The following is a 24,659-nucleotide window of genomic DNA, read 5'->3' as shown; positions in this document are numbered from 1 at the left end:
GCGCCGCCGTCTTGCATAACAATCGAGCGTACACGGCTCGAAATAAACAATCGCGAGTGCAGCCGCGGCCGCCTCTGCACTTGGGTGACATCTCGTCGGCGATTTCTCGGAATCGCAGTCCGACATCTGGCCGGCCCTGGAGAGCGCCAGTCTGACGCCGACGTCAATGCGACGTTGTGTGGTAGTTGATGCCGCAATTAGCGACTCGTCGTGATTGTTAAGAGGAAAAGGGAGAGGTGCCAAAATTCACGGAAGCATAGACGTAGGAAGATTCGTTTTAAAAACGAGAATTGCGTTATGGCAACATCTCCGGATGGACGTTTTGGAGGCGCGTAGCTTACCGTGCGTCGGAAACAGATGGCGTCCTTCGTCGGAGCGTCGAGCGTTTATTGCTCGCCGCTGCCACTGCTTCAAATGCTCGAAGAAATATACGTATGCTTCGCTGCTAAACTTTCGATTCCATAATCCAGGCATTTACGAATTTGCAAGAGTTACTCCATGGCGACGCCTTTAGAATTGAAAAGTTATAATTAACATACATCGAATACGGATGAAGTAGCTCGGTTTTTCGAGTTTTCTATTATTTATTACCAACCACCGTTCGACATATCGGAATCGATGAAACGTTCGCTACTGAATTCTCGAAATTGCGTGGAAATTCGGCACTCGTGACTGCGAGGCCGAAGAACGACAGATTCCCATTCTGGTTACGTTCGGAAACCGTCTCATTTCGAAACCGAAATATTTCCTTAGATGTTACTTTTCGCATTTCGCATTCGTGTACCCCCGTTCTAGTAAGCCCCGCGAAGACGCTCTTCTCTCAATCGCGACTTCCGGCAACTTTATTACCGCCCATTATCGCCCGACTACTGTCCTGCAGTAGCCGCAATAAAGCAATTTTATTGTTCCTCGTTTAAACCTGATCCAATGCCAAGGAATGTACTGTGAATATACCGCATGTTCTTGTATTGTTCTCGGTTAATCGCAATTTGTATTCGTCTTTGTGTCGAAGCTTGTGCCAAAATTTCGACATTATGTCTGCACATTATTGGGCAACGCGATGACAGACCGACTTCTGGTTCTTGTGGCGGCTCAGGACGCACCAATCGGAGGTGCGGATTTCGAGGACGTTATCGGACTCGACCCGCGGACGGAAACAGTATCGTTATCAATCGAAGTCCTTTGCGCTTCGCACGGACATAGTCCAAAAGTGAGCTATACAAGCAAATCCGATCGAAAAAAGGCAAAAGAAGTTCTCACACACGAAGTGGCTTATCTGGCGAGCGATCTCCAAAAACGTGACGCAGTGAACCGTGGTTCTCGGAACCTCATTAAAAAAACACTTCTGGACTTTCGGCCCTTTGAAATCGGCATTTTAATTGCGGGCGCGAAGAAAGCGGCCCCCATAAATATTTTAATCAGGGGGCCTGCGGCTTTTTCTGAAAAAAAGTTAAGCATTGGCGCATCTGGGCCGAGATAGCTAGCTGTACGGGCAACGAGACAATGCAGTGGCATCGGACGAAAATAAATAGGTAGAAGATTAAGCGGGGTCGACGTAAATCCCAAGAAATGGGAAGATTGAAGCCGAGTTTCACAACGGGGAAGTCCCCGCGATCGCAAATTATTGGCTTTAAAATACTTTCGCATCTGCCGCCATGCGGACACAGTCGTGCGTCCTGGGTTCGTTCGGGATGTCCGAAGCATTTAATCATAGGCGCCACGTCACTTCGAATAGTCCGTGGTGAGCGATAACTGTCGCAGATAAGTGCGCGATAGGTGCCCAAAGATATGGCCACAAAGTAACTATTGTCGTTACAACTGCCTTAATGCAATAATAATGCCCGCACCCCTTCGTGACGACATATACACGTGCTAGTTTCGACGGGGAATCGCTGGTAGATCCGCCACTGCTTTCGTCCCCGTTCTAACTTTCGATCTCGATAAATAGCTGTGATACCTAATCACAGCAACTTTATTATTATTATTATTATTATTATTTTTTTTTTAATAATAATAACGCGCAATGGTCAAGTTTCGGAAGTGGCAGTCCAAAAATCACGGTTTCAGTACTCGAAGGTTGAGTAAAGGAATGCGTTTCTATTTCGGCATTCACTCATAGTAGGGTTACTGAAACTGACTCAAACCCATATGCAAATGAGGTCGATTCGAAAAGGCAACAAAGCCGGACCGACCATCGGGCTTATTAACATGAACCAATAAAGATAAGTCTCACAAAGAGCCAGACGCGGCTTTTTGAGTGGCGTCCATTATTACGTTGGCGCCAGCCAGACATCGGCCATCTATTCACGAATTTGTACGCCCCGCATGGTTCCATCTGAGACAGGTACCACTTCGGGGCCCAAGTGTTTATTGTGCACTCCTCCAGTCAATCTCGGACCCCATTAGGCGTATTTCTTTGCCCGATGGCTCGATGGGATGAAATCGGCATTCCTTCTCCACACCTTACGCCTTTTGTCGTAAGTCGTGACTCTGCGCTTTTCCCAGGACTTTAAAAGACGTTCCAAAAGCTCTTCTGCCTCGGGGTGCGATAAGTAATTGTGTTGTGACAATGGAGCCCTTTCGGGCACTTTCTTATGATTAATTTCCAGGTTACTTCGGAGTAGTTCCTTCGGAGTTGTATCGCAACGCACAAAGTCGCAGGTGAAGACGTTGCGCCAATTGCGGTCAACAGATCTGAGTTTGCCGTAGCGCCTCGTCGCGGGACGAAAATAGCAATTTCCCGATTAAAAACTTAAACTAATATTTACGGATTCCTGATTTTCACACACGTGACAAGACCGGATTTATTTTCGAAAATGAATGAAAACATTCGGAAACACACCCACAGGATACATTTTTCTCACTCGGGTCATGTGTTTTTCCTATATGTATATTGAACTAACTTTAGACGTTACGTTACTTAAAATAGTCGTCCTAAGTGCGGCTTAGATCCAAACGTTCCAAATATTTTTGGGGTGCCAGTCTCGTGATATTGAACATTCTCCAATTGGGAGGAAAATAGATCTACCGCGTGGGCGTTAGAATTCTAATGAGTAATAAAAAGCGGCCTGGTAGAGCTACATAAATATTTGGGCATCCGAAGGGGAATAAAGGAGTAATTGCGGATTTTTTAAAACAACTACGACGGTCCCGAGCTCGGAAACCATAATTGCAACCGTGATCGATTGATCGACGATGAAAGTGATTGAGATACATTTGCGGGAAGTATAGCAAGTTCGCTCTTCTCTTGACGTCACCACCAATCCGGCCATTCACAAAGAGTGGAATTAAACGTGCCAAATGGTATTGACGTCATTTCCGAGATATGTGTTTGCGATCGCATTCTTTCAGTTTATAAACAGAGAACGGTTTTTGCAACCGTCGATTTGGTATTTTGCGTACTTGGCATATTGTGTCGGGGTCGCGGCCGCTCGTCGAGATTTCTCACGAAAAACGATGGTTTTCTGTGGAATCAAAATCCTTCGGTGCGCGCGCACTCCAGTCGAACCCGATTTGCTTCAAAATACGTTCCTCTTCGCATGCGCAAAAGCGGGAAACGCAACGACTAAATGAGCCCGACAATATGAAGCAACATGATTAAAATGAGAAATTAATTTTCCTGGACTTTTTGCTCGTCTCATTCAACACCTCATTTATTATTCAATCTATTTGGATGCCACGATGTGTGTTCACTTTTTATTTATTTTTCGTGTCATGTTCTACATTTAGTTCAAGACAACAGCACAGATACGGAATTGCGGATCGCGCTCTCAGGTTTTCACTAGAACTAATTACTTAAAAGAAAATATTCGACGTTTCAGTCGTACGGCGAAATTCTATATCATTTATCAGTTTTTCCCATCGCGTGGCATAAAACTTCATATTTTCCTTAAAATGTTTATACATATTTCCAATTCTGACAGTCGCCACGTGAGATAAACAGAACGCTCACACATTTCAAAGATTAAACGTTTTTAAAGGAAAATAAACATTTCCATTGAATCCTGCGTGAAAATTTGCATTACGGATGGCTCTATAAATATCGTGGAAAATTATAAATAGGCACCTTCTTAAATATTTTAGTGATCCTTAAAATTACCGGCTCACACTAAATGGTTAAAACCTGACGTTAAAAAAAGCCATATGACCTGAAGATCAATATTTACCAGGTTTTCCTACCCTTAGAACGCTGTTAAATTTCATTTACCATCGTATCTTTGCTTCCCACCTAGAGCTTTTTCGCAACGTTAAATCATTCTTAGAACGCTTCACCTGCAACGTGGCGTGGCAGAAGTTTCAGCAGAAAATGACAACGTGACATCTCCCTTTGGTTTTCGATAAATAAGCAGATACGTTAGCTGTCAAAGTGGGGGCAACGTTGCCAGACGCTCCGAAGACCTTTTAGGTGGCCTTCACTGGGGAATTTTCCGCCCCCGTTTGTCGGCATATTACACGAAATTTTCAAACATTTCCAAACTATCGACAATGCTTTTAAACGTAATTCAAACTCTCCGCGTGCTAAAAGTGAAGTTCAATTTTGGGTCGTTTCCAAATATTCCCATCAGTTGGCGTTTTGAATAGTGAATGCATGTGCCACGTTTTACTCCTATAGATTCTCTATTTTCCTGACGCCCACGGCAACATCGCCTTGGACGGATGCTGCGTGGACCCGAGATGCGTGGCCGCCGGTGGCGGCGGTGTCGTCGGCGGCGGATCAGTGACCGTGGCCAGCTGGCGCCACGGATTGTCGTAAATAACGCCGCGCGAGCGACCGCGCTAACGGCGGGGAATGCCACTGGCCAGATGGTCGCCAAAGGGCCGGGAATGTCTCAGTTGCACCAACGATCCGACTTATACATCCTTCATGCGCCGTCAAAGTTAATCAAGGAGTTTAGGTTTTGAACGACGAAGCGTTTGGGAGCGACGAACGGACACAATTGAAAGAATGTCATGGCATTTCCGGGAAAAGTTGTTTTACTGCGTACTTCGGCGAATTCAGATATAAACGGACGCACGAGACCCCTCGATATCTCGACTTTATGTCACGCGTCTTGCGACGAAATTTTCAGAAATTTTGGTGCAACCGACGCGCCCTGAAAACACTTCTCACTGTTTCAACCTTAGCGTCCCCCGCACCCCGCGTTTTGGTGCCACTAAGCTGATTTACAACATCACATCTGTGCCTCCCCCCCTGGACCACCACCTTCGGCCCCATCTGCATATTCCCGGATTTGTTGTGAGTTTCTTATGCGGACTCATGTCGTTGCCAACACAGGCGGTCGCCACTTAGTCATCTTAGAACAACCTCGGAAATTTCCGGTCTACGGTCGGCCGAATCAATTTTCAAAATTACGAATTTTCAAGCAAATTTCCCGAGAATATGTGACAGGGGCAACTTCTCAATTCCACTAATTAGAGATCCTCCCCTCCGGGACAAGGCGTTAAAGCGAATATCAAACGAAATTAACACATCTGTGTTTTAGTCCGCCCTCGACGCAATTGTTAGGGGGGGTGTGTGTTGTCTTCGTTTCGAATTATATTAAAATCTCTCTAACTTATTGCCGGAGGGGGATGGAGCACATATGTGTCCGTTTCAATCAAGGGAATCGTGCATATCACGGTCAATAAAATTCGAAACGTTTCAAGACTTCAGATATTAATTTTCCAGTTAAAAAATTACATTTAAGCGGTATTTGTCACGTTAACGGACAGAGGAAACCTGCACCATTTCACGGCTAATCTCATCGTTTCGTAGGACGAATGTGTATCGACGTTGCGGGTCCCGCAGTGCTTGATATTTGACAATTTCCAACTATCTGGGCATATTAATAAGTGAGAAATACGCGTGTCTTGGTCGATTTGTGGCGGCACATGCCATTTTCATCATTATTTTCCTGAGTAGCTAACTATAGCGTCGGTGCTTGTGTCCTCAACACATTTCCCGTTAAATAAATGAGAGTACATTTCCCCGGGTACCTATGTTGTCCGATTTGATGGCGGCGCTAAACGACGCTGCCAGCGTCGTATTTTTAGCGACAGACAAATGACGTTGCGACGCTTATGAGCGTTTTGTTATTACGGCGGCCGCGCCCCAAAATAGCCAACAATGCCGACCGCGGACATGACGGCGCCACTGGACCATTTTGCACGCGATAAATATTACGTAATTGATCCAGAAAGCTATTATTGCCATCATCATCGACCATTTAATTTTCTAAGGTGATGTTCCATGATTAAACCGGAGTTTATTAGGAACGACTCTAATCGCAATCACCTACTGCGGTCACCACGACGGTGACGTAAGAAGAAGGCGCTTGATTAGGTTGAACAGGATAAGTGAGTCGAGAATGCCCAAAACTGGTTTCGACGGTGGTGGAATTTTTGGTGTTTGCTTTGGTCGATGACGTTTGTGAAAAGCGTGATTCACGATGAGCAAAACGACGCTAGGTTCCTCACGGCGGTGCGCTCCAGAGATCTGGCGATCTTTGCCCTCAGCCTGGGATTTACGACGGCTCGCGTGGGGCCTTCCAAAGTGTGATGGTTCGGGAGAACGTTCAACGTCTTATTGGCGATTTCGTCGCCTCACAATTCCCCGGACGACAAAGGTGGCTTTAGGAACGGAGCGACTGCACAGGCCGGTGCCCACCTAATGGGCGAAGTTTCACCCACGCATTCTTTTTGCGAAAATATTTGGTTTGGCCAAATTTGCCTGATACGAAAACAATCGAGCCCTCCCCCCCCCCCGGGGACAGATCTACACTATTCTTCTCTCCTCGATGAAGCGATCTTTGGCTTGTGATCTCGCCCTGGTGGGACGCGTCGTCGCGTAAATCATGGTGTTACGCACGCAATAATAAAGTTAAAATACTCTCCACCATCCCGGTTTGCAGAAACGGGGTGATGCAAAGCGTCAACACAACTTCGTGCCAATAATTGCGGATATAAATAATGGCAGTGATTTGTCCATCTGGAATCTTCGGGCTTATAATTCCATTTGCGACGTGAAAATTGGATAAATCATCGAAATAGAATGCGGCCATAACTTGCAGGAGTCGTCATTTCGCCGACGCTCCTCGCAGATCGCGTAAAATCCGAAATCAACGAGGATCGTGGCATTTCATCATTTTTCCTTGTAGAAATGCTTTTAGACTTTGATCGCGTTCGGTTGCACAGCCGGACGTTTCCGAGACGTCCTCTATCGGTCAATTTTATTACCTCGATCGTATGCGTAAATATTGATAATTTTTTTCTAGTCGACCACATGTCTTCAGGCCTTTATCGATCCAGACTACTCGCTGTTGTTCGAACCGATTGAAATGGCGTTTAAGGACGCATCGGGAGATAATTTAGCAAAGGGACGTGGCCAATTCATTCTTTCCATATTTGCGCTTTTCGGGTGCGGCATCCGCGAGAGCTCGTACGAAAAAGGAACATTTAGGCCTCCTCGCGACGTCCATGTCAGGTCGATTTGTTTCGAGGGGGACGCGCAGAAGGCAATCCCAACCTCGTGGAGTCCCGTGCCGTTTTGGTGCCGGGGCTCTACAAGTCGCAAATATTGATGAATCGGGGTTAAATTCGGAGGATCTAAACACTTCGGGAGTCTTCATTGTTGTACATCCGTGCATTGAAATCGGTCCAATGGGGAAATTATGCGAAGCTCCCGAAGCGTGCGAGCGGGCTTTTGCCCTTGCACGTCTCGCTCTTCTAACGGGGGAAACTCCGTCATTTAAAACACTCTGCGTGACGACATCGGAGAGGACGGAGTTGGGTTTTTTTTTTTTTTTTTATATATACTCCGTGCGTGCCGAAGTGGTGAGAACTGTGAATCTGCAAGTCGCGAAAATTTGAACTGCCCCACTGCTAGATATCCAATCAATTACCGAGGGTCCGAATTGAAAACAAATCCTCCTGCGGAACTCGCCGATAGCGCCAGCGGCCGAACTCCACAACAATCCGAGATACTCCACGTCCGAACATTCGGGAGAAATCTACCGCGCGAACGTCGTTCGAAACTTTGCGGCACAATTGATACCTGGATGCAGTGAAGTACGTTTTAGTTCGCTTGTTGCTCAAAAACAAGTGCCAACGTAGGTGCTTTCCGGGGTGGCAACCCTCGTCAAGGGTGCTTTATCGCCCTAAAAAAACTACAACCGAATAAACATACCTGTTACCTGCCATGGGCAACTTGGATCGCCCAGTTTGGCTTCCTATCAACAGACACCTGTATTGCATATTAAATTCATAGGCGTCTCTTCGGGATTTTTCCCCGTCCGAACGCCAAAAAATCGACGCTTCGGGCAGTAATCTTGTATCAAGCCGCAAGAATATAATAATTACCATGCCCATACGGTTTAATTGGCTCATTAAATCTCGAAGGTACCATTCGGTCGGTTCGGATCTCTGATATGTTCAAGTAACGTTCTTCCGAAGGCAGGCAATTACATTAATAATAACAGACGACCTTAATCCGTTTAAACTAATAACAGTGCCACGGATCGGCATATTATTATCATTAACAACTCCGTAAAAGTACCTGAGCGGGCACATCTCGAATGGTTTCGGGTCTGGTAAGAGTGGAGGCTACAACAACTGGGCTTTCAAGGGCGGTTCTGCGTATTTTCTGGGGCTCGGAACCGATAGGCGATAAGGCCGTGAATGTATTCTTCTTTAATGTTTCGGAATTGCTTTGACTAAGAAGGGTCATTTGGGTAATCTGTTTGCAATTGCTTGGAAACGCTGGTGGGCGTGCTGATAACAATGGTTTTAAGTGGAAATTTGCCAGATGGAGAGGATTTTTGGGGCGTACGCCTAATTGGGTAGTTTTTGAGGGGAGACAATTCACAAGGGGCCTTTAAAGTTTTTACATTTCCGCATTTTCTAATAGGTTGGAGCACGTGCGGCAATACGTACGAAACTTTGGTGGCCGTTCACGCGTTTTTCATCTTCGACCCTCCCACTCGATTCCCTTTTTTTTTTTTTGCTCAGAGACGTTTCTCTCAAAACCGGCATTTCCTTCTGAGAAAACGACGAAAATGGCCAAGTCGCAGTTACATCGAATGTAACTAGATTGCTAAGGGTTTAGAGCCAATGGGTTGCGGCACAAACGGGGGACCGAATAAATTCGAGACGCGCATGTGCAATCTCCACAGATCGCAAAGTGGTGGTTTTCAAATGTCGGTAATAAACGAAAAACCGGCGGATTGCAATCGACGTATCAAACATCGAACCCGATGCGGATTCTGTGACGTTGTCAGTTAGCCTTGAGATCGGTGCCCTTGGCCTTGGCCCCCAACAGCCGAAACTGCGGACCTGGCTCGGAGTACACGAAAACAAAAAAAAAAACGTAGAATCATACATTGTTATTGGAGAGCGGGTGTTTGCGATCGACTTTCAAGAATCAAAGTCGATCTAGTTTCGATAAATAAATACACCCTAGAACAATCGGTCAAGGTCTCAGGGGAGCACCTGGACCACCTGACTCACCCATCCATCCGCCACTGCCTACCCAGATTAGTTGCATCGGTACACCTGCCGACCCAACAAATTCCTTCCCAGCGGGACTGCTGTTAACTCTCACACTTGTCCAGACAGCTGGCGCCAACTGCCGCCCCTCCCCCGCTCCCTCGTGGGGCCCAACTCTCCGCTTTTACAACAAAAACAATCATGTCAACCCGGACTTGGTCGTAGTCGGCTGTGCTTGTTCGTTCTGTGTAGTCGACAGTACAAACGACGAACGGAACGAGTGTCTCTTGTTTTCGGCGCGTCAAGAAGTTTGAATTTTTGCGGCGCAGTGCCCTCTTGATTTCGGTCGTTTTAGTGATTTCTTTTTCTCAAATCTAGTGACAAGTTTTTATGTTGAATGGTATGATGACGAATGGGAATACCAAGCTGAAGTTCAAAGGTGAGAAAACGTTCGATTATTTCAATGCGGAAAGTGGGAATTGCAAATATCGCAGGTGGCTGTGAAAATGGGAATTTGAAAAAAAAAATCGAATATCGAACTTTCGAGAGGTTCGGGGCATCGGTTGGCTTCTAATTATCGAATTGCAATTTAAGTTCGTTTCGCGTTGGGGGGGAACGGTGCTAATTCGACAATCGGGATGATCTGGGAGCGTTTTTCTCCACTTTTGCAGCGCGGAATCGGCGTTGCCAGATGATGGGCCTGAGAAGGGCTAATCCGAAATCGTAAAATCCCTCAAAAACAACTGAGTCAGGGCAAAGATTGCGTTTCGGTTCGCCCCGATTTACTCTCGGACCTGCTTCTTTTCGGTGCAAACCTTTCGTACGGAAACGTGCAGCAATTTCCCCACGTTAGAAGTGCGTTAAAAAAGTCTTCGTGTCTTCGGGAAACTTCCTCGAAAGTGAAAACTCACGACTCGACTCGCATCGGCCTACGTTCCGTGTGGCCGGTACGCGACCGCGGACGTCCGCAAAATCACGTTCCTCGAAGAAGTCGATGTCAGTTTAGACCTTTCGGGTCCAGACTTGGACCCAAACGAATTAACTTCGATTTTGGATTATTTTTTTTATCAACTTTATCAACAAAAAACGAGACACGTCAGACGTCGGCGTTCGCATTTCGCGGGCACAAGACTCCCACCTCACGAATCGTCATTTGTCCGAGTTTGCGAAGTCACGTGACATGAGTTTAACGCAAAAAAGTTAAACAAGTTCAGGACGTAAGTGAAGCTGGCGCTGAGCACCTTGAGGTCACCGAGGTTCAGGTAGGGCCGCGGAACACGTTCATATTGTCGCAGGAAGTTCAGCCAGCCGCTGCAGCTATGATTTGGGCAGATCAAGTCGAGCCCCAAAAAAATCAGATATATTCACCAAACGGTCGTTTATTTTGGCCCATTCTTCACACGTTAAAGTAAATAAAGCTGCATGGGCAGTCGAGTCAACAAGGTCGCACACTTACAGGGTGCGTTTAAAATGTCACCCGAGGTTGTCAGAACGCGATCCGGATCGCACCGCGGAGCAGTTAATGGCCGAAAAGAGTCTTACAACAATGGCAACAGATCGATGACGTCAAAGGATGCGATAATTAGCCTTTGCATCTTTTTCGCTAGAAAAATGGCGATCTAGTGGGTTTTCGTTAATTATTGCGAAAAAGCAAGGAAACATCGCGTTATTGTCAGGTTTATGGTACTGATGTATTATGCATAACACATAGTTCAAACGCATTTACTTCTGGGACATTATAACGTCGGAATAATTTCCAATAACGAACCGAAATTTGGCGAAGAAAGACTCCGTCATCTGGCCAAAGACATCAAAATCTACACGAGGGCGGCATAAAATCGAAAAATTATCTTTTAGTTCAGGTTTGAAGAAAATGGCAAGAAAAAGGGCGAATCGCTTCGTAGCTACAGGGTCTGCGCAGGTACACAATAGATTATGTGAAGTCGCTTGAAAGCGGCGTCGGGAATGTTTTGTATAAAACGCATCGTAAGTGGCGGATAATACAGCGTGATCAAGCTGTAGAATCTCCCAAATTCAAATATCAAATTTGTTTAAAATCTACTTAAAACTTGTTCGAGTAAACTTTTTTGGTGCCTCCCTCGTCGAAAACTTCACTTATAGTATTAATCCGAAGGAAATACTGCTGTTGTAAAGTGCGTGGTATCACGTATGTGTCTTATGAATATCGCGCATGAAACCATCCGTGCACTCTGCATTTCTAGCCCTGCCAAATGGCGAAAAATCTATTGAGCGCTCCTCGTACGTATTCGGCAGTGTGGTGCAAAAACATAACGATTTGACACGGTGTAGTTTGGCATGCGCAGTAGCCGAAAAATGTCATTTTCATCCAATCATTTTACGCTTGTTTCCATGGCATTTAATGTGTTTTTAATTGTTTTGTATATTTAATTGTTTAATTAAGTCTCCGGTAACGAATCGTTGTTTGGGAAGTGTGTGTTTTTCCAGTGCGGTTTTAAAAATCGAGAAGATCGTTTCGTAAGTTTCAGAGCAGTTTCAGCTTCGCAAAAATTCGTTTTTAACGAGCTCTTTTCACTTTTCCATGAATTTTACCGTGTCCCACAATATACTTTCTTACTCCACAAAGAACGATTCGCTCTTTCAGCCAATAATTCGACTTTAACAAATAATTTAATACCACAAGTTCCACTCCTGCCGAGACGGCAACTTGAGACTGATGAAAAATCCATGAATATTTCGTCATTACGACGTAAATCAATGACGTAAACCCAAAAATGTGACGTAAACACGTTCGATTATTCATCCGCGATTCCTCTTAAATAGGAATAGTTCGAGGAACGATTAAATGTCTCCGTCGTAGGCCGCACAATTTCATTTCCCTATCTTTTGATGTTACCGCGGACGTTTCGATCTTCAACCGCCATCATCACTTTTGTTTGTTTTCCCCGCGGGCGCCATTTTGGATTTTTCATTTTTAAACTCTCGCCAATTGCGGAACGTCCCGAAATTCGTTGAAAAAAGCGAGAATTCAGATCGAGTTTGGAGCTATCATCGTTTCAATCCCATAAACGCTTCACCTTAGTTCGCCCTCGTTCGGCAGAACCAAACACCTGGCCAATGAGCAATGAAGACCTGCTTTCAGGTAATTAGAAGCCATCCTATATTTAGGCATTCGTTATCGGTACATCGGCATGAATTTATGGTCGATTTACATGATATGCACGACTCACCTGAGGTAAACAACATATTGCAACCGAGACGGCCTAGTAGAACAGATTCACGCATGTTACGCTTCCTAGTTTCGGACTGCAAGCAGCCACCTGTCGTCTGCATGGCAAACGGTTTATGTAATACATAGTATTGCTCACGAGTACGCAATTACCAAATAATTTAACTATGAACAAGCCCGTTGACAAAGAATTCAATGTTGTTCCAGACTCGACGATGGCAACATCACCCGGTTTCTGCTCTGGAGATGACTACATGGAGGTACATTCTCCTACCGACAGCAGCGAGGACAGCGTGGAGGTCAAAGTGTCCACCATCACCTTCAACCATAAGAAGCGAAAGCTGCTGCAAGGCTGTCGCAACGAGGAACCTCTCATTTCCGGTCCCCTCAAGAAGCGCATGTGCCAGAAAGTCAAGGCGGAAGCCTGCAACTCGAGCAAGACCCCGTTCCGTCCTTGGAGTCCTCCGGCGGAGCCCAAAGGCTTCGCGACGGCCCCCATCAAAGTTGAACCGGGAGTAAAGCCCCCGAGCGCTTTCACCTCCTATTTTCGTCCTCCTTCGCCCCTGCAGGCCGAACCAGTGTCTCTAGTGATAAAGCGCGAGAAAGACGAGGAATTTAAAGGAGAACCACGAGTGCCTGTTCATCCCCAAGTGGCCAAACTCACACCTCTGGAGACTGAGCGCATGATTGTGCAGACGAACGAGAAATTCCCCTCGTTACAGCCCTCGAAACGTCCCGAGCCGAAGCGCGAGCAAAGGAACTATAAGAACATGACTCGCGAACGGCGAATAGAGGCAAACGCTCGCGAGCGCACGCGAGTTCACACGATTTCGGCCGCCTTCGAGACTTTAAGGCAGTCGATTCCGGCCTATTCGCACAACCAGAAACTCTCTAAACTGTCCGTCTTGAGAATTGCCTGTTCGTACATTATGACCTTGTCCACTTTGGTACGGAAGGACGACGAAAGCGAGACGGCGCCCTCTACAGCCGAGTGCGTGGATCAAGTGACGAAAACCATCCAAAAAGAGGGCAAGATCAGGAAGAAGAAGGAGGACGAGTAGAGCGGCGGCAGAGGAAGGTGATAACCTAGTGAAGACTACATAAGTTCCTATAGTAGATTGCTATATTCTGTTGAGTCCTATGGTCCAAATTAGTTTTTAGTGTAGAGGGTAGGCTAAGTCAACTGCGGTTGTAGCTGGTGACGTCAAGGCGGGAGCGTTCGAAACTGGTCATCGAGTCAGTTTACTGACGTGCCATATTTGTCACTTTATTCTCATTTTTCCTTAGTTGAGCGTGGAAAATCGAAAAGTCACTGGTTGTAACTCACGAATCTCGACTCTCTCTCTCTCTCTCTCTCTCTCTCTCTCTCTCTCTCTCTCTCTCTGTGTGGCTCCCTCGGGCCTATTGTGTTATTATTTTTAGATATTTTTGTAAATAATGTATATGGCTGATATGTAAGTAAAGACTGCGTCATGTTGAGCAAAATGTGATCCCAATTAATGAGGTAAAATAGGAGGTAACTAACGCCAGTGCGATAATAGTGCATTTCGTATTCCGCGTACGTGTGGCAGCATCAAAGTCATCCTTTTTAAATGGTAAATTTGAGGAAACAAACACCATCGATTCTGCCACAGTTAAATTCCGTTTCGGGGGCCGAGCTCCATCGATGGCTCCTCGAGCGGAGTCCCCCTCTCGGGGAAATCACTCGGGACGTTCTCGCGGAAGTCGAAGGAGCAATTAAAGCCGAATTTTAACTCACTTTTAACTCCTGCGTTAAAGGTGTAGCAATTCCAAACTCCTTAATTGCTAATTAGATAATGAGTTGCAATAGCCTGGAGGTTTTTTTATACTTAAGCAATTTGAGTAATATCTGTACATTATTACGATTGGTTTATGCATGTATAATAATACATAATAGTGTAGGTAATAGGGCTATTACACTGCGCGTTAGTTGTTGAAGGACTAGCATGATACGTGCCTTAGCATAAACATTATCGGTATAAAGTAAACTATTAAAATGCATTGATTGATGTTAGTGAACCGACTAGTCAAGCAGCTACTAATAATACAAATATTGTCATGAAAACAAGTCATTTCACTAGCAAGTTACAACTTTTGCGATATATGACGCCACCATGCAGTAAGCACGTTGATTGAGCTTTTCACTTGTGGATTGATTTTGTCTTTGTGATGGGTCCTGTTAACATAGGAATATTGATTGCGTACGCGAAAGCTCGTCGATGATAAGGATATTTATTTTATGATATACATGAAGATACTTGACGATTTGGAGTTTTATTTTTTACAGCCCCATTATCGGGCAATCCTTTGATCGGGGCTGACGAGGCAAACGGCCGAGTGCCCCCCCTCCGGGAGTTTTGGCGCGGGTCTCGTCCAGTCCTCTCCCGGAACCGCGTCGACCTCGGTGCGGACGATCTGAGCTGACTCGCACGCGCGTCGACGATGCGAGTCTTGCTCGAAATTGCAAGAGTAACAGGAAACATCTTGCAGGGGGCTTCGCGAGCAACGGGGAAAAATCGAACACCGAACAGATGTAGGATTTAATTTTTTGCAGGCGAAAAATGAAAAAAAAAAAGTAATTTTTCAGCCCCGTTCGCGGAGGCGCCCGCGGGGATTAGCTGCACGTCGGCGTTTTAAAAAATGAAACGCCACCGATCGTGCTGATTATACCGTGCGTGGCCCCAGTCACGAGACGTATTGCGCTTCCCGCTTTCGGGGAGGTTAAAAAAATCCCTGGGAGAAAATTTACAACAATCATGGAACGTTCCTCCCAAGCTTTGACGAAAACGACCGACGTAAACAATTCGCCCATGCTGGATGGGACGAGGGAGCCCCATATTCTGAACGCGAATTGATTTAGGCGCTACAGTTACTCGTGCGCGTAAGCGGCCGCACCGTCAGTTTGAATTTCTGTGCCTCCCCTGTTACGACCTAAACCATTTGGTTCAGCAACTGAACGTTAATAACCCACATACCCAGTTCGGGTAATCACTTACCGCAATTTGCAGATGTATAGAACCGTTTCTAAAACGTCTCAGACCATATGTTTGCGACGTGGTACTTATGGGATGCTCGAATTGCCGTGTCTCAGGGCCGGAACCAAATATGGTCCGATTTTGAACCCATAAAACTGCACCGAAATGTTATGCATGATTTAATTACAATCCTTGCAATATGACTATAAAAATGACCCCTATACTTGGCGATTTACGACTGAATGCTGGTAGGTGACCAGGTGATTTGGTCAATAGGTCTTAGGGTTTCTAAGTGCATCTGCGAGTTAGACAGGTGCTGCGGTTTGGTTCAAGGCGATTTTACCGCGTTACTTCGAGTGACACTTCGTTCATACAGAGCCGGAAAGTTGGCCTTATGGCTCTACCGGTCACCGATTCATTTACATTTTGTTAAGCTTATTACGCGATCTGGAAGACTACTGAAAGTGCCACCTCCAAGATCTCCGATTGCGTCGCATAGAAGAAAAATTTGGGAAATCGTTCGTCTATCTATCGAGGCTCTGACCCCTAAACCTTAAGGTCCCTCAGTAAGTTGCAGCCTGAACATTTTTCAACTTCATCGCGCAAAATGGCAGTTACGACTCTTTTCACTTTACACGTTACACATTTATGTCATGGGAATCTTCAGAGAGTCTCTCTCACATTCCTCGAAAAAGGGCTCTTCTGCAGTCGTGAACATCTGCACCTGACGCAATTTAAGCTGTCTACCTGCCCGAATGTCTTATTAAATCAATTTACGATGACCAAGATTCACATTAATCCCTTGAGCTGGGATTTTTTTCAACGCACCTGTCCTCAGTTTTTTCAACGGTCTTCTTGTTAGCTACATGGGAACCAAGAAATCCTTTGTATCTAAAAAAATATTGCTTACGCTCTTTATCGATATGCAAGCCCAATTAGTGAGCAGCTGACCTCCCAGGCTATCAAGAAACCCTCTGCTTATGTCACCCCAAGATTAATTATCGTGGCAATAGGGCCTGCTGGCACACGTCTGGGCAATTTTTCATACAATTTCGGGGGCACCTGTGTCAACCGTTTGTCACACGTACCCCCGGTGTGGATAGATAAAAATTGGACAATATTCGGCAACAAAAAGACATTGAGGGAGTACAGGTGGATCGACATGGGAGCAGAAGCCAGAAGGTGTTCTTCGCGGCTTCGCACAGGTGGGGCCCATCTGCCTCTAGCCCCACGCGAGGTGCATCTGCTTATAAACGAAAGTCACCTGTTTTTGGGGGCTATTTTACCGCCAAACCTGCCCGGTAATTACGGACCAATCCGCCGAAAAATGGCATTTTAAACACCTTTGTAAAAGGCAAGTTGTCGGTCTACGTATTTAGGAGATTATCAACTGGACACGAGAAGATTCGAATCAAGTAGGAAATTGGATGCGATATTAGACAATTGTGGCCTGGTAACGACACTGGTGATAGGGAAGATCTGACCAACACAAGCTCACGAAACCTTGGTAGATTTAAAACGTTTTGCTAATTGTTCGGTCCTCTAATAATGTTTAACTCATTTCTTCCCCGATGTCCTCACTTTTTATTAATTTTGTTCCCGTCGACATCTGTTTGTTCGCAAGTGCAGAAGCCAGTCCGTGCATAATATGTATGGGCACCTGTACTCCTTAATTTTGCCACAAAAGCAGGGCTGCGGGCCGATTCTAAGGGGTTGTTTCAAAGTGGTAGGTCTTGAAGATAATTTTTTTTCAACAGGTGTGTCCGGTTTACATGGGTTTCGGCCACCTTCTGCCTGATTGCCAGGTGTAAAGGTGGCCATTATTTCTTTGTTTTCAGGTAAAAAGGAATTGTTTCAGAGTTATTTTTGTCGTTTGTTGTGTTCGGGACACATGTTTCAACATGTGTGTAATACGTGCAGTTGCGTTTCAACTTTGAACGTTGCTAATATTGTAATTTATATTTATGTCCCTAATATATATATATATATATATATATATATATATATATATATATATATATCATGAGCATCATGTCCAGATAGCCTTTCTCATAGTTTTCAATTTTATCCGTCTTTATTATAAAGTTCCAAGCAATTCAGAACTTCGGTAACTCAAATTCATATTTAAAACCGCGGTGTCATTTTGCTTACAGTGCCGACCTCTAGCGGGTAAAACTGAAGAATTGAGTATACTTGACACGGGACCTGCGCCGGTGCGCGTGCTCTACCGCCGTGAAGATGGCGCCGTTGCGGACCAGTAGTGAGGAATTTTGTCACCGATATTTGATCAATAACCAAAGCGCACTGTCACCTACGTCACAATCAAATGTTTATCGCCATCCTGTGAAGTGACAGTTTACGGTCAATATTTTAATCTTTATTTATTGGTATTTACCGCATTTTCCTCAAAAACACGAAATATTAATGCGTACGAAATAACAGAAAATGTTTAAATAACTTGAAAAAGTCTCGTTTTAGTTAGGCGAATCGCTTTAGTTTTGAGGTATTGTTTGTGTAAGCGGGTGGCTAAAGCAAGAGATGTATTTCGATAATTCTGGCGTAAGTATACATTTAAATGTATTTAATTTAAATTATTATCAAGTATCTGCTTCTTTGCGTAAATGACCATTTCCAAATCTCCCACAGCATGTTTCCTAGACGTGAGATACGAATTCAAGGGGATATTGGGTGGGTCAAAATTAGAAAAAAAAGGTTGTATAAACACGTGTCCTGAATGGCTTCACTCCGAAAATACAGGGTGATGAAGTTTAAAAAAACATCGATGGGGATTTAAATGAATGCGAAATGAAACTGTTTTATAATCGAATTTAAATGTTTAAGTTGGCGGTCGTCGACCCTTCAGAACCTCCTCCAGGAATGGTGGGATTAGATAGTGAATACATTCAAACTCAATGTGTTCTGGCAGATGGTGCAGAGCGATTCGGCGTTTCTTCTCTTACTTTCGACAGGCAGGAAGAATTATTATGGATGGGGAACCAAGGGGCAAGTGTGCAGTTTTTGATTTTTTTTTAAACGAAGAAACACATTTAAGATCCTACATTACGAAGACTACATGCACACAACACTGCCATAGTTTCTTGCACTTAATTGCTTCTAATCCTCATATTGCTGTTTTTAGGGACACGTGACCTCCTACTATACTGGAGCAATGTCAAAATACACCTCGTTTCAAATTCACGCTCATGAAGAAGTGAGGCAAATCCTGACAGTAGATGAAGGATTATTGGCCTTGACGGCTAGTAGCTTAAGATATCAAATCCGAAGGGGAATCCCTGTTTATACTCATGTGTAGGACCCATTTGCTCTGGAGATCCAGTTCTCTCATTTTTCCAGTTTTTATTCACATTTTTAGATCGTCCAATATGTCTGATATGCAGTGTATGTTGCAAGTCTCCCCCACAAGACTGATCATGGGTGGTCACAGAGATAAATTACTTGATTTTAATTTGCAAATTTGTAAAGAAACCCAAGTGGTAAGTTGCTTGGACCTGTTGAGGGGCAACAATGTGGCTGTTGGTTATAGATAGAAGTACCTGAAGCTGCATCTGTAATGCTGCGCCTCCACTCTCGATACGTTTGCTGTGGCAGTCCATCGGGTTCCATTCAACTTCGGGATCGTAACAGTTTGAAGTTAGAACACACTCTTGAAACACACAACGGCAGTTTGAGTGACTTCGATGTTCAAGGAAATCTTCTGGTGACGTGTGGTTTTAGTAGCAGGTCAGCATGAAGTCTAAAATCGTGACGTTTTCTAGTTGCAAGTTTAGTGGTTTTTGTAATAATTTTTGGAAGCCTCATAAAATCCTTTATTATTCAGGAAATATTCATTCTAGATTAGGCAACTTGGCTGTAGATCGTTTTCTTATGGTCTACGATTTACGCATGCTGCGAGCAGTATCTCCAATGCAAACTGTGATAGATCCTTTATACTTGCGCTTTTTGCCCTCTATAACGTCCCAATTGGTGGTGGTTTCTGTTGGAGGGCAAGTGCAACTCTTAGACACCATTGCTTTGGCGGAGCCAAAAATCTGTCTGCTTCAAGTTGATTGTCCAGGTAAGAGCTGGAAATTGAAAGAAAAAATGTTCTGTGATACGTATCACGAGTCACGCGATTCTCCTCTACATTTTGAAACTATATATAAGTGCTTTCCTTGTTGTCACGTGTTGCAGCTTCCATGGTGCTCTCCTTCGATGTCTCCTCGACCAATCAGGCTTTAGCATTCGGCGACAGCGGTGGCCAAATCCACCTATTCTCCACTACTGAGGACCCTATTTTCAACTCTTATTCCCGGGCTACCGAATTTCCCGACCCAGTAGTGCAATATCCTAGTTTCGCAATCGACGATTACAGCACGCCACTGTCATCTATACCAGTGGTGTATGATCCTGCGGACTTGCCTTTAGCTTCTGATTGGGCCGCGCATTTGACCCGATACACTTATAGGTAATTTTCCAATATTTCCGCTGGAGTGGTTTTAAAATTGTTGCCTCAGGAGACCTCCAGGGATTGACTCGGAGATTCTGCGCACAATGAAGATGCAAGGACCCATTGGGTATGCTCCGAATCCTAAGCACATTCGTCGGAACCAAGTGAGCAACGATCATTTAAAAGCTGTCTATTTTTCCTAGGGACTTTAAGTTTCGTGTTTTTTGTGGAGAACTAGGCCTCGAATAGAGTATTTTTAAACCAAAGAGTTTAGTGGTAACTGGGTAATAACCCTTAGGGTAGGTTGTTTATTTCTTGTTAACGTTGGCACTGTTTTTCTTGTGATAGAATAGATAAAATAGCAATAAATTTTTGTTAAAGAAGATTTGTTGAGCTCCTTTAACTTAATAATAATTATGCAACTTCCAGAGCTGTCATCAATACAAAGCTATTTCAGGTGTCCTACTACTTAGGGCAAAATGGGCATTCGGCCAAGACGTGTATGGTGAAAAGTCCGCAGAACCAGGAGAGCGAGGGTACTTTTATAGCAATTCCCAAGAGGTACCGCAAAGTGGACATGAAGTTCAATAAGATGGGGCAGGACGAATTCCAATTCGACAATTACAACAAGACATGTTTGGCAGGATTGGAAGCATTATTGCCAAATGCCTATTGCAATGCTGTTATACAGGTGAGTGACCGATGTTATAAGGTAACACGTGCCTTCTTATTTGAATCTTCAATCGCCTTAGTCGCTGTAGTTTCACACGTTTACGTTTTTATATAACTTATTCAAATGTTGTCATATTACCACAGATTCTCTACTACATCGAGCCTCTTCGCGCTGCTCTTCTCTCTCACTTGTGCTCCAAGGAATTCTGTCTCTCATGCGAACTCGGTTTTCTGTTCTATATGATGTCCCACAGCGCCCCAAATCATCCTTGCCAACCAGGGAACTTTCTGCGTGCGTTTCGCACTGTTCCGGAAGCCTCAGCCCTTGGTCTGATGCTTAGTGACCTGGCCCCCGATGCCAAACAGAAGACCGATTTAGGAGCTCTCATACAGGTGATTTTTTTTAAAAGGTTTTCGCAATTATTTCTAACTCCTGACAAACAAACAGAATTGGAATAGGTTTGTTTTACATCAAATGCATGTGGAACTGAGCGAAACTAGGAAGAGGAATGAGGAGAAGAAGGGGAGACCTCCGAAACCGTTCGTTTATAAAGAGATCGATTTTCCTGTTATTTCCAACGAGCGCACCAGGAAACATTCTGGTGAGTGAAGGTTTTCTTGTTGCAACAATGTGAAACCTGTTTTAGCTGTGGAAGTTAGTAATGAAATAGAGGAGGAGAAACGAGAAGATGTTTCCGAGATTGGAAACATATTTGGTTCGAAACAAGCCCACAAAAATTGTTGCCTTAAATGTGCGGAAGAGGTCAAAAGAGAGTCGGTTATTTTAGCTTGCAATTTAGTGAGTCATTGCGACTTGTGTTTTTAACACAAATTCGTCAAATTTGTTTTGTAAGGTTTACCCAACAAACGAACCAGAAAGGGAAGAGTGGAGCTTTTGCGAAATTTTAAACCGGTCTTTGTGTCCTCAACAAGTCACCCCTGCTTGGTGCGAAAAGTGCGGTAAATTTACCCCTACGTCACAAAGCCGAGTAATGGAGGTAAAACCCTTAAATACCCTTTTCTACGTCCAGCTTTTGAGACTCGATGTGTTTCAGTCGCTCCCGAAAGTGCTTTCAGTTAACACCGGCCTCCATTCTCAGCAACACAAGCAATTCTGGCAAACTCAAATGGATAAAATCGTGGCCAAACTGTCCGCCACGGACATCTCGAAGTACGCACGTTTTCGTTATTTTTCCGAGTGTCATTTTTCAGTTTTTAGGCCTGTTACTCCAACAGTGACGCCAACTAACACGCCCTCTTCTAAACCCTGTCGATACGGCGATCACTGTTCTCGTCCTGGATGCAGATTTAGGCACAGTTTCGACAACACACCCCCTCCCATACCTTCAAACAATCCCTATTGCAGTAATAATTGGCTGCCCCACGATATATCAATGAATTTGTACGGGTCTAAGTTGGAGGTTGTTAAATTGAGTGGCAATAACGATGAGGTGAGTGTGTTTCAGGTTATTGTATCGATTTTCCAAGGAGACCAATTTGGACACGGTCGGTTGGTTAGCCATCGCCACCAAACTTAATTTGATAAATGTTTTTGTGCTGTTTAGGAAACCATTCCAGAACAGTTCGAGAACCGTTCTGGGAACTTATTAACATCCGTTTCAGATCGAAGACAAAGAGGTCACTCAAAATAGCCTGTACAAAGAAGAGAAGAAGCGATCTGGGGACCAGAGCTTGGAAACAAAAAACTACGAGCTTAGTGCTGTAGTTTGTTATATCAACGACCAAAACGTAGCCGACAAGAAAAACCTCGTGGCACTGATCAAAGTGCCTCAGTCGTACTTGAAAAACAAAGATTGTGGAAATCACAAGTGGTACCTATTCAACGACTTTAGGTGACCACGCATGGAACGACATGAAATCTGTTAGTTATACATTTTGCATTTGCAGCATTTGTCCCGTTCCGGCTCAGGAAGCAGTGTGGTTCAGTTTGGATTGGAAAATCCCTTGTGTTTTATTCTACTCGAGCACCGATCTGGCGGAGACTAAATACGACATTTGTCATCCCTTATCTCGGGTATTGTAGGGTAAAATCATGAGACTTTCTTCTTCATCGTTAGGATGTACTTTAGGAGGTGTTCACCGAGGATAACTGCATTGCCAGGTCGGGAGGCACAAGGGGGATATCTTTCACCCCTTTGCAAGACAACGAGCTGTTAAATGCGGGCGATTTGGTGGCGATAGATGCGGAATTTGTCACACTGAATCAAGAAGAAGCGGAGCTCCGCAGTGATGGGAAAATGTCCACTGTGAAGCCTTCGCAAATGTCGGTGGCCAGGATAACGTGCATTAGAGGGTGAGCTTTCCCCCCGATATTTCTAGCGTTCCAAATAGTCAGAAATCCTATTTTACTAAAGTATTGTCAAGCCTACCTATTTATATGAAATTCGCATTGCTTTGTAATCGATAGGCAAGGCCCAGGGGAGGGTACACCTTTCATCGACGATTACATCTCCACCCAGGAACAAGTAGTGGACTACCTCACCAAATTTTCAGGGATCAAACCAGGAGACTTGGACGCCAACTTCAGTTCTAAGCACTTAACAACTCTGAAATCCACCTACGTTAAGTTGAGATATCTTCAAGACAGCGGAGTTGTTTTTGTGGGACACGGATTGAAGAACGATTTTAGGTTTGTGTTATTTCGTTACATTTAAAAGATGCCGCAAAGGCCGATTTAAGCGAGGTGAATCAAGATTCTCCTCGATTTCTATGACCTGTGGTACTTCCTAAGGATTTGCGAGATGTTTCGCTTTTTTAGGGTAATAAATTTGGTGGTCCCTCCCGACCAAATCGTGGACACGGTGCAGCTCTTCCACCTGAAGCACCACAGAATGGTCTCCCTCAGATTCCTGGCCTGGCATTTCCTAGGTAACTATAGCTTTTTTAAAAGGCAGATCGTCACCTTAAAGACAGAGAGACCGCCGATCGAACTCCCGTTAATCGTTCCCGTAGGTATTAAGATCCAGTCAGAAACTCACGATTCCATCGAAGACGCCAGAGCGGCACTTCAGTTATTCAAGAAATATCGGGACTTGGAACAGATGAACAAAGTAGGGGAAGCTCTGGCCGAGCTGTACGAAATAGGGGAACATCTGAAGTGGAAAGTTCCCGAGGAACAGCACTGATGCAAAAATCGCAAATCTTTAATTTTTCTTTAACACTTCGAAAACTGAATTTTTGAACATATCACTCACCAATTTCTAAACCGACCATCAAGTCACGAGCCCGTGAGGTTCTGCCATGAACAAAACGAACAATCAAAATGGTAATTATTATGTATAGTACATATTTGAGATTATTTTTATGTGTGCAAGAACAGTCAGGTTTTGAGACTGTCCTCGATTGTGGTGCTTAATAATTCATAGAAACAAGAACAAGGGCCTAACACGATTTAGGGCTTGTGCGAAATTTACGAGAAACGAAAGGGGAAGACGATGAGATCGCGTTAGGGGGCGCTTCTGATCAATCTGGCACTGACGAGTTTGGGACGCGATCCGAGTCGAATTTCTCGCACGTTTACACGTAGAAATTCACTCGTGCCGCGTTGCCCCTTTCGTCGTGCAGATGACCGGTGGTTCTTCAAATTGAATTTTGAAGTTGTTTGCGAAAACTCTCTCGGGTCTCACCACGAATAATTTCACACCAGTCCCAAATTGATAGTGTAAATTGATCCTTTTTTTTTTTAATCTTCAGTTTTTTTACACAGATATATTTACCCTTATTCAAAAGTGAAACATTCTATACTGTTGTTTGCGTAAATGTGAAAAATGACGTAAAAAGATTCATATACATTTTTTGTATCGTGGATTCCTAATAGAGATTTTTTAAGGTTCGTAGTTTTTTTTTTTTTTTT

At 44.5% G+C, this 24,659-nt stretch overlaps 2 protein-coding genes across 4 annotated transcripts in view; both read left to right on the top strand.

Annotated features, from left to right (window-relative positions):
* Positions 1-14,956, top strand: part of net — a 30,745-nt gene extending 15,789 nt beyond the window's left edge. Inside the window, exons 1-2 of one of the 3 annotated variants that reach the window (XM_066284491.1) lie at positions 9,148-9,901; positions 12,878-14,956. In XM_066284491.1, coding sequence (XP_066140588.1) covers positions 9,853-9,901; positions 12,878-13,731 — 903 coding nt within the window. In that variant the 5' untranslated portion in view covers positions 9,148-9,852 and the 3' untranslated portion in view covers positions 13,732-14,956. Of the gene's footprint in view, positions 1-9,147; positions 9,902-11,860; positions 12,584-12,877 lie in introns of those variants that run through there. The other 2 variants (XM_066284492.1, XM_066284494.1) reach the window with 2 other exon arrangements.
* A 3,036-nt stretch (positions 14,957-17,992) lies between these two features.
* Positions 17,993-24,638, top strand: PAN2 (PAN2-PAN3 deadenylation complex catalytic subunit PAN2). Its single transcript, XM_066284103.1, has 21 exons — positions 17,993-18,225; positions 18,508-18,669; positions 18,806-18,975; positions 19,040-19,160; positions 19,211-19,407; positions 19,521-19,741; positions 19,858-20,131; positions 20,181-20,277; positions 20,571-20,804; positions 20,930-21,178; positions 21,234-21,387; positions 21,433-21,584; positions 21,640-21,783; positions 21,841-21,956; positions 22,005-22,236; positions 22,409-22,638; positions 22,694-22,820; positions 22,876-23,099; positions 23,214-23,435; positions 23,565-23,674; positions 23,759-24,638. The coding sequence occupies exons 1-21, from the start codon at positions 18,205-18,207 to the stop codon at positions 23,929-23,931; spliced, it is 3,630 nt and encodes a 1,209-aa protein (XP_066140200.1). The 5' UTR covers positions 17,993-18,204; the 3' UTR covers positions 23,932-24,638.
* Positions 24,639-24,659: the final 21 nt, after the last annotated feature.

This window comes from Euwallacea fornicatus, chromosome 7, assembly GCF_040115645.1.
Source record: "Euwallacea fornicatus isolate EFF26 chromosome 7, ASM4011564v1, whole genome shotgun sequence".
In the NCBI taxonomy this organism is placed as follows: domain Eukaryota; kingdom Metazoa; phylum Arthropoda; class Insecta; order Coleoptera; family Curculionidae; genus Euwallacea; species Euwallacea fornicatus.
Note: the sequence above shows the minus strand (reverse complement) of the source record. Positions and strands in the feature narration are given on the sequence as shown.

Coding starts and splice junctions, on each gene's coding strand:
- PAN2 (XM_066284103.1), top strand. CDS start 18,205: ATGTATTTCGATAATTCTGGC. Junction 18,976..19,039: donor ATCCCTGTTTATACTCATGT/GTAGGACCCATT, acceptor TCACATTTTTAG/ATCGTCCAATATGTCTGATA. Junction 22,237..22,408: donor TGAGTGGCAATAACGATGAG/GTGAGTGTGTTT, acceptor CATCCGTTTCAG/ATCGAAGACAAAGAGGTCAC.